This window comes from Sinohyriopsis cumingii, unplaced genomic scaffold, assembly GCF_028554795.1.
Source record: "Sinohyriopsis cumingii isolate HCF-2022 unplaced genomic scaffold, ASM2855479v2 utg000624l, whole genome shotgun sequence".
Lineage (NCBI taxonomy): Eukaryota > Metazoa > Mollusca > Bivalvia > Unionida > Unionidae > Sinohyriopsis > Sinohyriopsis cumingii.
Window position 1 is genome coordinate 523,455 of NW_028315919.1, and position 17,995 is coordinate 541,449.

At 33.7% G+C, this 17,995-nt stretch overlaps 1 protein-coding gene across 2 annotated transcripts in view; it reads right to left on the reverse strand.

Annotated features, from left to right (window-relative positions):
- LOC149773571 (small subunit processome component 20 homolog) overlaps positions 1 to 17,995 on the reverse strand; it is a 169,552-nt gene that overhangs the window by 98,526 nt on the left and 53,031 nt on the right. For both annotated transcript variants that reach the window (XM_089946373.1, XM_089946372.1), the window contains exons 22-27: positions 15,789 to 16,044; positions 12,794 to 13,018; positions 10,678 to 10,768; positions 8,973 to 9,058; positions 8,070 to 8,195; positions 1,525 to 1,691 (exon numbers count right to left, since the gene is read on the reverse strand). In XM_089946373.1, coding sequence (XP_089802499.1) covers positions 1,525 to 1,691; positions 8,070 to 8,195; positions 8,973 to 9,058; positions 10,678 to 10,768; positions 12,794 to 13,018; positions 15,789 to 16,044 — 951 coding nt within the window. The remainder of the gene's footprint in view (positions 1 to 1,524; positions 1,692 to 8,069; positions 8,196 to 8,972; positions 9,059 to 10,677; positions 10,769 to 12,793; positions 13,019 to 15,788; positions 16,045 to 17,995) is intronic.

The window sequence follows — 17,995 nt, forward strand, 5'->3', positions numbered from 1 at the left end:
ATTTTGCCTCAATAAAACTTTTAGTTGAATGATTACATATAGCTTGCTTCTATAAAACTTTTAGTTCCATGATTACACAGCTTGCCTCTATAAAACTTTTAGTTGAATGATTACATAGCTTGCCTCTACAAACCTTTTAGTTCCATGATTACAGTTTGCCTCTATAAAACTTTTAGTTGAATAATTACATATAGCTTGCCTCTATACAACTTTTAGTTTCATTATTATATAGCTTGCCTCTATAAAACTTTTAGATCCATTATTACATAGCTTGCCTCTATAAAACTTTTAGTTCCATGATTACATAGCTTGCCTCTATAAAACTTTTAGTTCCATGATTACATGGCTTGCCTCTATAAAACTTTTAGTTTCATGATTACATAGCTTGCCTCTATAAAACTTTTAATTCCATGATTACATAGCTTGCCTCTATAAAACTTTTAGTTCCTTGATTACATAGCTTGCCTCTATAAAACTTTTAATTCCATGATTACATAGCTTGCCTCTATAAAACTTTTAGTTTCATGATTACATAGCTTGCCTCTATAAAACTTTTAATTCCATGATTACATAGCTTGCCTCTATAAAACTTTTAGTTGAACGATTACATAGTTTGCCTCTATAAAACTTTTAGTTGAATGACTACATATAGCTTGCCTCTATAAAACTTTTAGTTGAATGATTAATTTGCCTCTATACAACTTTTAGTTGAATGATTACATAGCTTGCCTCTATACAACTTTTAGTTGAATGATTACAGTTTGCCTCAATAAAACTTTTAGTTGAATGATTACATATAGCTTGCCTCTATACAACTTTTAGTTGAATGATTACATAGCTTGCCTCTATAAAACTTTTAGTTGAATGATTACATAGCTTGCCTCTACAAACCTTTTAGTTCCATGATTACAGTTTGCCTCTATAAAACTTTTAGTTGAATGATTACATAGCTTGCCTCTGTAAAACTTTTAGTTCCATGATTACATAGCTTGCCTCTATAAAACTTTTAGTTCCATGATTACATAGCTTGCCTCTATACAACTTTTAGTTCCATGATTACATAGCTTGAATCTACATAACTTTTAGCAGTCTGCAGCCACCTTTGTATACATTAATTATCATGAAGAAAATAAATTTTGACACAAGTGATGTTGGCCTATGAAATGTTGGTCCCTATAACAGGACACAAAAGACAATATTCTAATAACAAGAAATTCATATGTAAAATAGTGAGTTAACGTGCTGAGAATAACCAATCACAATACGTGTTTGTGTACAACAAATAACATTTATAACGTTTTCTGATATAAAAAAATGACAAAGAAATAAAATATAAATATGAAATCTATATCTCCATTCCTATTTTAACTAGTTCTGTCTTTATGTATTTATATTAATGTCCCCAGTTTTTTGTAACAGCTGTGTTAGGATTCATTTGTATCTCGAGTTAAGCATACAGTGATAGATACAGAAGTACTGTAGGTAGCAAGAATATGTTAAAGTCACAAAACTGTAATGTCTCACCTGATATGAAATGTCTAAAAGGTGCAAAAACAAGCTCCATGAAGCAGGCAAGCTCCTGATGATTGCAGCCATTCAAGAAACGAAAGACAAGGGACTGTCGCTGACCAATGTTAGACCTTCCTGATGTGCCGAGACCAATTTTTCCCTGCATTTTGCCATAAAGAATGCTGTAAAAAAAAGTACAACTGATCACATTGAGCACTATGAGATAAATGTCTATTCTACCGACTAAAATGTGTTTGACAGAAATGTAAAAACTCTGTATACAAGACAATGTTATTTTATCTCTATGAGCTAAAGTCTTGCATCTTATTATGCTCTTTAATAGCATTTTAAATGTAGACTAGCATTAACAAACAGGATGTAACAGCTTAAACACATTATTTCAACACTTCCTAAAGAAACTGCTAGTTAGATATGAAAACGAATAACAAATTATCACATTATTACTTGTCCTTAACCACTGATAATGGTAGAAAACAAAACTTTGGAGGGGGACTTCTTTCAGAAATATCTGGTCATACCAACTTAAACAGCTAAAGATCACCGGCCATACTCCAACAATTTCCTATTTATATCAGATTTGCATTACATGATTAAAAATAGTTATACTCGCAGAAAAAAAACAAAAAAATTATCAAGGGTAAAGAAGAAATAATAACTTAATTACTCGAAATAGAAGTATACAATGCTGTTACTTTCCCTTAGTTACAATTTCCCACCTACAGAGGATGCAACCAGAAATGACATACATTTATCCATATAAGATGAAGTACATGCTTCTTGCTGTTGAAAAATAAAACACTATAAACTATGGATAGTGAATATTTTAGATGAACTAATGAAAACTAATTTACTGTTCAGCCTTTTATTGGTATGCATGAAAATTTATGTTAATACAGGTAAAAAGAATCAATGAAAGAAATGAGCACACTTAAAGAATCCAAAGGAACCAAACTTGACTTCCTTTTGTCAGCCAACTTCAGAAGAAAAAAATCGGCACACTAAAAAGATACCAAAGTCAATTTTCCGGGTTTGGTTTGCAGTGTAATAAAATAACCTATGTATCTGATATCCTGTCGGTAAGTTTAAACAATGAGTTTATTTCTCCATGCCAGTTGTGTTTATCACCCGGGCTTCTATTTGTTTGCCATATGTAATCATAATTGATGTTTTAATTGCAAATATTATACACAATAATAACTTGCTTTAATAATAATTTTGTAACCCATGCTAGCAAAAAGATTATCATTTGCACTCACACTGAAAGTATTTTAAAATAATATTTATTTGCGAGATACTGACTTAATAGTCAACCTGGATACAATACAATCTGGGTCAGTTTGCAATAAGTAACTTATCATGCGTAAATGGCAGGTGCCTTCAAGCAATTGGGTGATACTTTCGTCTCATTTGCAATTTTGTTATTTGAAATAAGCAATACACACTACACTAAGGATGCATACGCAAGCCAGCATCTGCTATATATACGGATTTATATTTTTAAAAAATAATTTTCGCATGATGAAAAAAGAAGGAATATATGATAACAATGCAAGGGTAATTTCTTTCATTTTATTTTCAAACAAGTGTATGTTTATCAATTTATTTTGTACCGTGAGTGTGTGGGGGGGCGGGGGGGGGGGGGCACAAATTAAACACAAAATTATTTCCTTTCTAATTTGTACTGAATAATGGAGCAAATATGATTGACGATATTGACCGGTAATGACAAGCTTTCAATTTACGCGCGCAAACACTAAGACAACTTGAAAAATAAAAACAAACAATAAAATTAACTGGTAAGAGCTTCATATTGCAGCAACTAAATACTGACAAAATGCTCAACATTATTCTCTCTCTCTCTGTCTCTCTACATGTGTAATCTAGTATGTATTGTATGCAGCTGCGTTACAACGTGGAGCCTAAAATTATGTATATTTGTTATAATATCTCCTGTATACTACCCTTAGCAAAATGTATATGTATTATGCAGAATATTATCTGTTATGCATTTTTGTTTTATAAATGATTATTGATAATTTGACTGGAAGACTTAAATTGAGAATGTCGTGCAGATGCATATATTTGTTAGCATAAAAAATGTATAGAAATATTTTAATTAGAACAAGCAAGATATGTCAGTTTGTGTTTCTCTCATAAATATGTATGTCACGAAGTATGATTATTTCTTTCAAAGAATATCAAAATAGTTTGTTTAAATTTAGTTTTTATGTCCTCATAACATCAACTTTTTTGTTGAAGAAAAAGAACGTACAAACTATTAAGTTTTGCTGAACTGTATTTCGAGTTAGGCCGAATTGTCTTTCAGCCAAATTCACCATATGCCAGCATAAATGATACAACTTTCCCATCCCTCCCCTATTCGATCCCACAGATTAAATACACTTTTTCCTGGCAAACATGGTTTTATGGAAAAAGAAAGAACTCTTTTTCCCATCATCACTCTTTCAGCTACATCCATATGCAACACAGTGCACCATATTTGTTGTACAAAAGCATGATCGTACGCTATATCACACAGACATTTACATGGGGAAATTAAGCATTTGAATGGCTAGGTTGAATAGAAGGGATAAATGTACATCATATCCAGTTTTGGCACACGGAAACTATCGATTGTTTACGGAGATTGCTGAATAATTTTTTCATTTTATAAAGCGGAGTTTTAAGTCTAATTAAACATTTTTATGGTGTGCATACATAACCAATGTGTTTTGTTTATAACTATAACAATATCACACATCTGTACAATATAGGTGGCCAGTGATCTTTAAATAAAGAAATTTGGCCAAGGACAAGCAAGAATCAATATGAAACACTAAAAATTGATTTTGTAATCTAGAAAATGAGTAACTAGTCAAACTATTATGCAACTTTTCCACTGAATGTTAGAATAAGATATTGTGAAATGTTTCCTTTCTAAACTATGATATTTAAACAATGTCATTAAGCCATGATGACTGACATCATTACTCAAAACAATGCCACTAAGTCATGCTGACTTACATCATCACTCAATGCAATTTCATTAGGCCATGATGATTTATATCATCACAAGCCATGCTGACTTACATCATCACTCATAGCAATGTCATCAAGCCATGCTGACTTACATCATCACTCATAGCAATGTCATCAAGCCATGCTGACTTACATCATCACTCATAGCAATGTCATCAAGCCATGCTGACTTACATCATCACTCATAGCAATGTCATCAAGCCATGTTGACTTGCATCAACACTCATAATGCCATTAAACCATGATGATTTACATCAGCAATGCCACTAAACCATGATGACTTATATCATTACTCACAGCAATGCCATTAAGCCATGATGACTTATATCATTACTCACAGCAATGCCATTAAGCCATGACGACTTAATCATAACTCACAGCAATGCCATTAAGTCATGATGACTTACATCATAACTCACAGTAATTCCATTAAATCATGATGACTTACATCATAACTCACAGCAATGACATTAGGCCATGATGACTTACATAACTCACAGCAATGCCATTAAGCCATGATGATTTACATCATAACTCACAGCAATGCCATTAAGCCATGATGACTTACATAACTCACAGCAATGCCATTAAGCCATGATGACTTACATCACAACTCACAGCAATGCCATTAGGCCATGATGACTTACATAACTCACAGCAATGCCATTAAGCCATGATGACTTACATCATAACTCACAGCAATGCCATTACGCCATGATGACTTACATCATAACTCACAGCAATGCCATTAAGCCATGATGACTTACATCATAATTCACAGCAATGCCATTAAGCCATGATGACTTACATAACTCACAGCAATGCCATTAAGCCATGACGACTTAATCATAACTCACAGCAATGCCATTAAGTCATGATGACTTACATCATAACTCACAGTAATGTCATTAAGTCATGATGACTTACATCATAACTCACAGCAATGCCATTAAGCCATGATGACTTACATCATAACTCACAGCAATGACATTAAGCCATGATGACTTACATCATAACTCACAGCAATGACATTAGGCCATGATGACTTACATAACTCACAGCAATGCCATTAAGCCATGATGACTTACATCATAACTCACAGCAATGACATTAAGCCATGATGACTTACATCATAACTCACAGCAATGACATTAGGCCATGATGACTTACATAACTCACAGCAATGCCATTAGGCCATGATGACTTACATAACTCACAGCATGGACATTAAGTCATGATGATTTACATCATAACTCACAGCAATGCCATTAAGCCATGATGACTGACATCATAACTCACAGCAATGCCATTAAGCCATGATGACTTACATAACTCACAGCAATGACATTAGGCCATGATGACTTACATAACTCACAGCAATGCCATTAAGTCATGATGACTTACATCATAACTCACAGCAATGCCATTAAGCCATGATGACTTACATAACTCACAGCAATGCCATTAAGCCATGATGACTTACATCATAACTCACAACAATGCCATTAAGCCATGATGGCTTACATAACTCACAGCAATGCCATTAAGCCATGATGACTTACATAACTCACAGCAATGACATTAGGCCATGATGACTTACATAACTCACAGCAATGCCATTAAGCCATGATGACTTACATAACTCACAGCAATGACATTAAGCCATGACGACTTAATCATAACTCACAGCAATGCCATTAAGTCATGATGACTTACATCATAACTCACAGTAATGTCATTAAGTCATGATGACTTACATCATAACTCACAGCAATGCCATTAAGCCATGATGACTTACATCATAACTCACAGCAATGCCATTAAGTCTTGACGACTTACATTACACTCATAGCAATGTGAAAAACTATGAGGCAACTGATATTAAATGTTTTCTTCCAAACATATCTGAATAAAAATCCTGCTGACAAAACCTTTAAAATTTTAAATACACATTTTCCATTATAGCTGAATGTTATGTTTCTTATCTATCTTTCATTCTGAAGTATATAAGCAGTAATATAACTGTGCCAGATGAGTACATATATATGAGCATTAATATCACTGGGGGCCCCGAGTGGCCGAGTGGTCTAATGCGCTCTCCGTTACGGATCACTGCCATCTCACCTCTGTCTGCATAGGTTCGAGTCTCGGATTCGGCCAATGTGGATATGTGAGAAAGCTTGCCAGTAGCTTCTCAAGGGTCAGTGGTTCTTTCCGGGGTTTTCCCCGGGTTCTTCCTCCACCATTAATACTGGCCGCCATGTATAGCCTATCGTGTGCTGAAAAATGGCATTAAACCCAACAACAACAACAACAACAATTAATATCACTGTGACAGATGAGTGCATACAAGAGTATTAATATCACTGACAGATGGGTATATAAATATGAGTATTAATATCACTGACAGATGAGTGCATACAAGAGTATTAGTATCAATGACAGATGAGTGCATAAAAAAGTATTTATATCAATGACAGATGAGTGTATACAAGAGTATTATTATCAATGACAGATGTGTGCATACAAGAGTATTAATATCAATGACAGTGTTGTGATGTGATGTGATTTTGATTTTTAACATAGCTTTAACAATTTTTCTGTCATATCGCTATGATATCTGCAATGTGACAGTTTATAGTGATGTCTAGCACTGGGGCATCATCCCGCAGACATTTAGCATGACGTCCCACCCAGTCACATTATCCTGACACCAGGCCGACCAGTCCTAACACTAACCTCCTAATGCTGAATGCCAAGCAAGGAAGCTGTTAGTACCATTTTTGTAAGTCTCTGGTTTGATTGGGCCGCGGGTCAAACCCACGACCTCCTGCATCCGAAGTGGATGCTCTAACCACTAGGCCACTGGAGCAGTCAATATCAGTGACAGATGAGTGCACACAAGAGTATTAATATCACTGGGATAGATAGTGCATACAAGAGTAATAATATCACTGTGATAGATAGTGCATACAAGAGTATTAATATCACTGTGACAGTGCATACAAGAGTATTAATATCAATAGCAGATGAGTGCATACAAGAGTATTAATATCAATGACAGATGAGTGTATACAGGAGTATTAATATCAATGACAGATGAGTGCATATAACAGTATTAATATCACTGTGATACATACAAGAGTATTAATATCACTGACAGATGAATTCATACAAGAGTATTAATATCGCTATGACAGGTGAATGCATATGAAAGCATTAATGCCACTGTCACATGAGGCATATATATGAGCATTAACATCTCTGACAGTTAATTGCATATGAGTATTAATATCAATGTGACAGTAAATTGCATATATGAGTATTAATATCGATGTGACAGTTAATTGCACATGAGTATTAATATCAATGTGACAGATGAGTACATATATATGAGCATTAATATCACTATAACAGATGAGTACATATATATGAGTATTAATATAACAATGGCAGATGCCACTCACTAGGGGAAGACATTTTCAGAATGCGAATCTCACCTCATAAGGATCTGCAGCACTTCATTTCTGTCCTCTTTGGCTATAGGGCTGTTTTCATGGTCTATACTGAACAGTACCAGCTCTGTCTTGAAGCTCTTGTCATCCATCAACCTCTCAAAATTATCTCTACAATAGAATCAAACTGCATTATTACCAAATCTTGATTCTTATCAAGAAGATCAGTGTGTAAATTTTACAACTATCTACAGAGACATGCTAAAGATACATATATTTTCTATTTCACAATAAGTTAAATTTATTGTAGTCATTAAAATTGACTTCCACTTAAATAGTGAAATTTGCCTTATCTTGTATGATTGTCTATGACATCGTAAATTGTATAATCAAATATTATAATGCTTTCAAAAGCTTCTATGATCCAGGTAAGATTTTGTTTTAATTGCAAAGGTAAATAATATGCTTAGTTTGTAATTTACAGCTGTCTGGATGTTCTTGTATTGTGTTGTTCATCCTTTATTACAGAAATTTCCTGTTATCAAAATAACTCTTGGAGAATAAGTCAAACATATTCGATCCAAATTTAATTTGAGTGATGCTGTGTATCAGAGTCATTGACACTATGCGTTATTAAAGTTATGCAATTACCATCACTCACAATCCTTGTAAAAAAAGTCCATTATCATTAAATGAATGCATCTATGCTATCTGATGGCTAGAGTAAATATGTATAAGAGGCCACTATTTTGTTGAGCCCAACTCATATTTAGCAATGTACAAATTGTAACATTAAGGTTAATCTAGGTTGAGGACAGGAGTACTGAAGTAAAGATAAACAGTAAGAAACTCTTCAATATATCAAGCTTACACCAAGGCACACATAACAAATATGTATCTATTAAAGTATAAGGAAGAAATAGCAAACTTTGTAACTAAATTACTTACTTATATGGTGTAAGGTGTTTATCCTTGTATGTCATGATACACTTAAATGCTACTCTCTGCACCTCAGGATCTCTGTGTTTCAAAAGCTGATAAAGAATCAAACAATGATATAAGGTGCAGCAGAGAACATATATTGTTCATTAATAAGCACATCATCACAAATAAGTCTAGACTATCGTCTGATGCAAATTGTTTCCATTAAAAATATGCTGTTTTTATTTAAGGCAGAGCAACACAAGTAGGTTATTAATTTCCAAGGCAATTGGAGTTAAGTGCCCTTCCCAAGGACACATGTAGCACTGAATTGGGTTTATCTGATGGTAAGATTCAAACATACACCTTTTCAATTGCAAGTCTTTCTCAATAATAAATGAGCCATTGCAACAGTTCTACCTCCATTGTTCACCTCTACATGTGGGTGGACACAATGGTCCTGTTCTACAAACTGACAGACAGACAAACATGACTGTTAGATAAACAGACCTGGTTTACATGAAGAAACCTTTTCTGTCAAGTGTTTCAATCATCAATACATTAACTTTGCATGGATGAACTGCATTATTATATGATTTGCTTTTCTTTCTTTGCAGTCATGCAACTTAAAGCACACTGAAAGTAGAGAAGACATTTTGCACCAATGAGAGAAGAAATACAATGAAATAATTTAAACATTTTTAGACCAGACAAAACACTTGTAATGTTTGTAAAGTCAGTAAAAAGTCTACAAATACAAATACAAAAGACATTGTCACGTTAATAAGTGGAAACATAAATATAAACTGTAATTGGAAACACTCTTCAAATATATGCAATTATATGTGGCCTTAAATTCATATATAAAATGGCCATAAATGCACATAAATGGCCTAAAATGCCCACAAAAAATGTTATTAAATGCACACAACAAATGGCCTTAAACGCACAAAAAAAGCCTTACATGTACATAAAAATGGCCTTAAATGCACATATAAAATGGCCTTAAATACAAATAAAAAATGACCTTAAATGCACATAAAAATGGCCTTAAATGCACATATAAAACTGCCTTAAATGCACATAAAAATGGCCAAAAATGCATATATAAAATGGCCTTAAATGTACATAAAAAATGACCTTAAATGCACATAAAATGGCCTTAAATGCACATATAAAATTGAAATAAGAAAACTACAACAGAGTATCATTACCCTTATGCTTACTTAGCTATCACTACAGACCTATCGTTTTAAACATGAATATCCCTCAAGCTCTGCAACCAGGGGATAAATCTACATTCCCAACAATCAGGGAAGGATCCAGATTGTAATACTATTATGCAAATATGTGGTATACAATCATATCTGAAAGTATTAAGTACTCATCTCATTTACTCATGCATTCAGTGTACCATATTTCTCACATTTCTTCAAAAAGAATTGGCATAAATAAACATGCAGTCGGTCTGTTAATGACATAAATTTGATGACAAAAACACTGCAATATGTACTCTTCCTCACTGCCATTCCATCTGTAATTCACCATTTTTTTTTACTTAACATAATCTTGACATTACAGCTTCTCATTTACAAAGCTATCTGAAAATTAAGTTTTCTAGGTTGTACAGAATTCTCTACTATCATGTGTGCCGTCTTGTTTACATCATTTACTATTTATACTGTAAACTCTCATTCCCCAATCAACTTTGGTCTTTTACAATATTACATACCTCCATGTATAATGCCCTCAGTTTGGGCTCTAAATAAAGAGCCGTGGGGTTCTTGATCTTGGAGAATACTTCAAGCTGAACAACCAGAGACCTAAAACAAAGTACAAGAGTATTAGTATCAATGACAGATGAGTGCATACAAAAGTATTAATATCAATGACAGATGAGTGCATACAATTAACACAACTGCAAGCCATCCATAAAGTATGGTCCAGGTCCATGATGCAGAATTAATGTCAGTGTGCAGAAATAATTTTCTTCTTGGATATATGCACTAAGTCATAATTTAGTTTAGGTGAAATGACAGACTTTAAGGTGACTATTTCACAAAGTGTGGACCCTTAAGTATTCAGAGTTTCCCAACATATGTGCATTGTCAAAATGCTGACAAGTGACCAGACAAATGTCTATTTACACTGTATGATTAATAGGTGCTCTGTCCTTAATCATAAAAATGTTCTGACTATATGTTCTCATAATACATATTGGTAGCGATCAATACACATATTTTGTGCTTTGAATTACTCAGATTCAACACATGACCTGAGACTTGTTTTAAGATATGCCTGGAATCATACTGTCTAGTGTTTAATGCTAAATTACTCTTTCAACTACTTTACTTCTGATCAATCATGTTTATGTCACATTCTGTTTCATGCCTTTTGCATTGTAATGGGAACATATTTTATAACAGTGTTCAGTATTCGAGTTTGTTGACTTCTCTCTCCTTGATAAGTATGTTGCAAAGATTCCTATCCTTTCACCGAAAAAAGTTTTAATTTGATGTTAAAGTAATGCTGCCATAAGATCATATGGCACATTTATTCCAACAACAACTGTAAGTAAATCAAATGTATCTAAAATGAATGAATAATTCTGCAACCTCCTAATATTCCAATAAGAACTCAAATCAATTAACTCTGGATCTGTTCAGTTATAGCCTAATTAAAGTGGTCCCCTTCCTGAATGGGATTCCCCCCCTCCACCCAGCCAGCTGCCACCCTCTTGGAATAAGCAGAATCCTATGGCACTGAGTTTGCATTCAAATGAAACCCCTCAATGACAGCCACCCCTCTAGTGGGGCTAGCAGCTAGCAAATTAGTAAGTGGCCACATTATGGTTGTTTACAGATATAAATCTCAATAATATTTGTTAATTTATCAACTCAACACACCAACACTTATTCCAGCATGCCAATAAAGTAACTCTAAATCATACAGAGAAGAAAATAATCCAAGTATTGTTACTACTGTGTATTTCTTAGATGTTAGGCTTTGTTACCTTAACACTGGATAGCAAAATTATATGTTAGCCTTTCTGTCTCCCCTTTGTAAACACTGAGCATCTTGTGTGTTAACTATAAATTGGCTATGAAGAAATAAATTGTTGGAAAAGGTTCAAAATGCAGACAGGAATTTTAGAACAAAAGGTGAAAGCAATTCGACTAAATAATATGAGGGAGGACAATTTCATTGTTACTGAGAAATTGGACTTCAGCAGGATTCAAATAAACATTATCAATACAAATTCAACTGCAGTGAGTGGGAAAACCGAATCAACCTATATACATGGATGATTACAAAGAGATGCTTGTGCCCAGATTTTACTTACAATGTGGTTTTCTTAACCAGATAATAATAATCCAAGTTTAAATGAAAACATTATATATATAAACATTAGTTACATCTTTTATACTTCATGTGTAGTTATTATTCACATCTGTGTAATCCCCCTCTAAAAAGACTACTCTTCTTTTAAGTCCACATTCCTGCTGCAGAATTAGTGCCTTATAAGGGGGGGGGGGGCACTGAATATATATTTTTTTGCAGATGAAAATTCTGTTTTTCCTTGAACCTGGATCAATATTTGCAAAATTCTAGGGCTTTTCCCAGCTGGGAACAGACCTATTCTTTCTCGCAACGTTTTCCACTGATTTACCTGTAGCATGGAAACCATGCAAAAAAGCATGAAATATAGGTCAAAGTGACTTTGTAGAGGTGAGCTAAAAATGCAGGAATTGTAAAATAATGATGTTTCATATGAAAGTTAATTTAAATTGTCTATTTTCAAGATTTCTGAAGGACTCTGAATTTAGAGACATCTTGGGTGGCTTTACTTTATGGCTGATTTCCTGTGCTTTGCAACTGGATTTTGTGCCTGTGGCTCCATCAAAGTTTTCTCCACTTGTGCCTTTTCTCCTGTCTCCCCTTCTTGATCTTCCATTTCCTCCTCATCTTCTACATCAATGATTGGGGTGGAAAGAGAACCTAATGTGGTGCTGCTTGCGGGTACAAGGCTCTGTGAGGGGGCATCATTGCTGTCTGATTTGTAGTACTCATTGCTGAACAAAAGCAGAAGAAAATAAAGGGATTAGGATACTACATGATGCACTTTAATCAGTGTACATTTGTATATACACTCACACATGATGGTTTCAAATTAGAAGATAACCTGAAAATTTGCATTGTCTTTAATAATTGTTAACAAAATGAAAAGTGTAAATAAAGACAGACCATGAAAAGGGTAATTTAACCTTTGAAATGAAAAAGGAATGCAAACCAAATGCTGCATGAATGCGAACTATATGATGAATGCAATTCAAAGGTAAAGAAAAATGTAAAATGGAGAATAATGAATGGTATATAAAAATAAAAAGTAAATGCATTTCATGATTGATTATGAAAATCTACTTACCTTTATTTCTGGACTGTCGCCAAATCTCCAGTCAAAAGCCATTTTGCATAATAATCCAAGATCACATCCTTTAAACTGACAATTTAGTTATTAGATGAACCAATTAGTATACATGTACTTCCAAAACAGACCTATTGCTAATCTGTTTCAATTAATTAACATGAAGGCATTATAATTCACCCTTCATTAGGTGCTGTGATCTATAGTATTTTATATTGGATGCTCACACAATACAGTATACTACTTTCCAGTCAACAACTCAAAATTATGACCTTTCAAGCAATTTCATTGCAAACACACAATTCATCAAAATATTGTCTTTAGAAAAAGTCAACAGTACCGTTTCTTCATTATTAAGTGCTTCTGTGAGGAAAATAATGATAAACCACAATGCTATAAACTATGCATGGATCCAGCCTGTTTTCAATATTTTCCAAGATCTTGAAGATATAAGATCTGGATAAGAATTACGGCATTTAGAAATTAGATGCAATATCACCTCATTAATATTCAAGAATCTTGCTAATTATCAAAGATACTGAAGATCCTGATGATGTAAGCAAATATTCCAAATTTGATTCAATTCAGACCAGAAATGTGACCTACAGAGTGGTAACAAGGTCAGCCAATCAGAAGCAAGATTATCTTATTAATAAAAGTGGATCCAGCTCATTGCTGAATACAGATGAAACAAACAAATATATCCAGTTTGATCAAAATCAGAACAGAAATGTGACTTCAGGAAAGATTAGAAGTGCAGCCAATCAGATGCAAGATCACCTAATTAGCATGTGTGGGATATAGTTCATCACTGCACCCATCCTAGATCTTAAAGAAATGAGACTACATTCCATAATTGATCAAAATCGGATCAGAAATATGACCTCCAGAAGGGTAAAAAGTTCAGTCAATCAATTGCTAGATCAACTAATTAAGAAAGTATGGATTTTGCTGCTTATCAAACTCATCCAAGACCTTAGGTGGTGCTCTACAGTTCTGTATTTTGCAGAGGGGTAGATTTTAAAAGAAAATGAATTTCCAAAGTTTTAAACTCTGGTAATCCTGGTTATTAAAAAAAGACCCTGTACATCTTAGGTATTGTTAAAATAACTTTTCATTCACTTTATTTGGTGTCTGATTGATGGGTGTAATTTTGGTTATATAGTACGCAGCTTTGCCCTACTTCAGATGTGCATGAATAAAAAAACTGGTAGCACATGGTCCTTTTCACTTCCTGGGTTTCAAAAGCAAACTGTAATAAAATAAGTTGATGTCTTTTTCTTCTTTTTACATATTTTGTAATACATTCATTGCACTTTCAGATGCTGGTATTGCCTCTGGCAAAATTTTGTTTTGATATTTTAATACCTGCTAAAGTAAGTGCAATTTTGACTAATTATGACTGGATTTTTCAAGGACATGAGGGCAGCCATTTTGATCAGATGTGTGTTTCGATCCTATATGATTTCTACAACTACAACATGTAACAAAATTTCAGCCACAATACATGAAAATAGTAAAGAGGTATGCCAAAATTCTCTCTGCTGTTTCTGTTCCGAATGCAAACAACTTCACCTTACACTTATCACTTCCCTTCCAAATGTACCAATCGTATAGCTAGTGAATTGTAGACTTAAGTGTCAATACTTCATATTCTTTATCAAAAAGCTTTCTAATATCAAAGCTGTGTCTTTCAAAGGGTGTCATCTATAGTGTAAGCTTAATCATCTCACTTTAGTCACATCTTTGAGATTACAACTTATACAACAATTGACATCCATATATAATAATTCATTGGCTTTAAGGCTATGACCATTTAGGTTTTGGGAAGTGAAGATGGGCTAAATTTTCTTTTAAGCAGAGATATTTTATTTTCTTTTATCTCAAGATGGTTTTTGTACAAATAATATAACTGATATAATATGGTGTTATATTCCTACAAATATATTTTGTCCAGCTATTGACTGTTTTTTTAAGAAGTGTCAGGACCTTACCCTAGAACACTAAATTGTTGGTCCCTATACTGGTATGCCATAATACAAACTGCAGTATGTTTGAAAATACTGCAGTATAGTGTGGTACAAAATTCTGGATGATACCTAGCTCAACTATCAGCCAATCTGAAATGTTTCAAATGTAACACCATTTCTGATTGGTTGAAGCAATTCTCAAGCTCAAAAAAGACACTGTCAGTTCAAAAAGAAAACAATAAAGAATACAGCGGTAACACAAATGGAATATACTGTACATTCCAAATCTTTTTTCAACCAGTAATTTATACAATCAAAATCACTCTAATGATTAATCATTATAAAGTATCATGGACTAAATTTAACAGTTCAAAGCAATCTCTGATAACAAGAAAATACATTTTAAAATGGTAAAAATGTAGTCAAGGTCACAGCTAAGGCATTTACCTCAAGAACTGAAAAAACAAGGGAACAAATTCTCTGGAATTGGACTGACACTGTTCTGGGAACAACTGCATGGAACACCAAAGCTGGTTACGGAAGTTGAGGAAGTCAGGTGCCCTTTCTTCTTCAGAGGTCTTCCTCAGCAGCAGGGTGAAAACTGATGTGATAGTGATCTCTGCCTGAATCCTCAGATCACCTTTGTCCTCTACCCCATCCCCACTCAGCGGCTGCTCCATTCTCTGCACATGAATTGGCTTTTCTGTCAAGTAAACAAGATACAGTAGCACATGCCATTATGATGGCAATAGGCATACCAAGGCATTTAAATATTTTTGTTCAGTGACGTCACCATGTGTAACATCTAAATAATCGGTATGTAAACATGTCAGGAAGTTCGCATAGCTGTGAATATTACAAAAATTTGAAGAATAACTCTATTCAGACTAAAAAAAAATAAAAGATATCTTTTTCACGTACAAATTTAAGTCAGTCATCAAATCCCATTCATACCCTTGTTATGTCTATGTATTTTGTATGCCTTATTTCTGTCTATGATTGAGGGTTGTGGCATTAACACCTATCTGACCTTTGTCAAGATTTTAAGAAGTAAACTGAATTTATCTCCTTATTATGTGTGAAATCATATCATTAGTATGCATGGATATTGCTCCTTAATGAACTCATCCAAGATCTTAGTGAGATAAGCATCCATTCCAAGTCTGATCAAAATCAGATGAAAAATACTACCTCCTGAGTATTAACAAGCTTATCAAATTTGTTGCAAGATTATCTCATTAATATCAGACCTGCCAATCCTCACAAGATGTTCTCAGTAAGGCAGATGATTTTTTTCCTGTAAGTTTGACCAGTTTTCAGTAAGGTATAACTAAATATCAAAAACTGCTATTGTAAAACTGTTAAACGTATTTAAAAGTTCGGTATTCAAAACACAAAACAGGAGTAAACATTATGTTCAACTGAAAAGCTTGTACATGTAGACCTTATTTACCACTAGCTCGGTTGCCAAAACTTCAGTTCCAAACCCTGTGCAGCTCAATGGCTTGTTGCTTTTCTCAACTTGACGTGATTCTTGGAATTTTTTTCCATTTCATTTTACACTGGCAATCATATCTCCTGCCACAAGATATACTAAAACTAACATGTGTTGTCCAACAAATGTAATTGTATTCCTTCCTGCTTTATTCATAAGAATCTGAATTCTATTTTATTCTTCTATGCTGATTATTAACACTTTTAAAGAGGATTATTTTCCATTTCATCTTCAACATGCATTGCTTGCTGGATGCCATTTAAAAAAATTATATAATCAACAGTTTGATCATGCATATGCTTTGCATGAAAAAATAATGCAGTTTAAAACATCTGTGGTACTGCTGTACAGTTAGTATGGTTCCCTGACTAACTTAACTAATTCTAATAAGAATCCCAGATCCAAAGCAAGCACAGATGAACCAATTGTTCAGATATTTTTGTAACAATCATTTTTCTGTAGTTTTTGCTTTGATTCCATAAGTCTATTTTAAGTGTCATTTTCATAAGACTTAAGGCAAAATGCAGTTAAGGCAAAATCATAAAGGCTGGAAGTCTGTAATATGAGTGGATCTCATTCTTTATCAAATTCATTCAAGATTTTGATGATATAAGCCAATATTGCAAGTTTGATCTAATTCTGATAAGAAATATGGTTCTAGAGAAGTAATTAACTCAGCCAATCAGATTCAAGATCCCCTCTTTAGACTGCATGGATCTCACACATTATATACATTTTTCCAAGATCTTATTGATATAAGCATATTTTCCAATTCTGATCAAAATATGATATCCAGATCAAAAAGTTAGCCATTCTCGTGAAATGTGAACACTTTAATATGCATGGATCATGCATAATATCCAATCTGTCCAAGATTTTGATGATATAAAAATCCTTTCTGCACTTTGTGGTATTTACACGTACTGTCAAATTCCTACAAGAAACTATGCACGACATTATAAATCCTTTCTGTACATTGTGCTATTTAAGGTACCATCAAATTCATACTAGAAATGATGGATGACATTACAAATCCTTTCTGTACTTTGTGGTATTTACATCAAATTCATAAAAGAAACTAACCATACTCTAAAGTTGTCAAATCATGACTTGCAGATTATTAGCTCAGAAAATAATTCTGATTCAGTTGTACCATAGG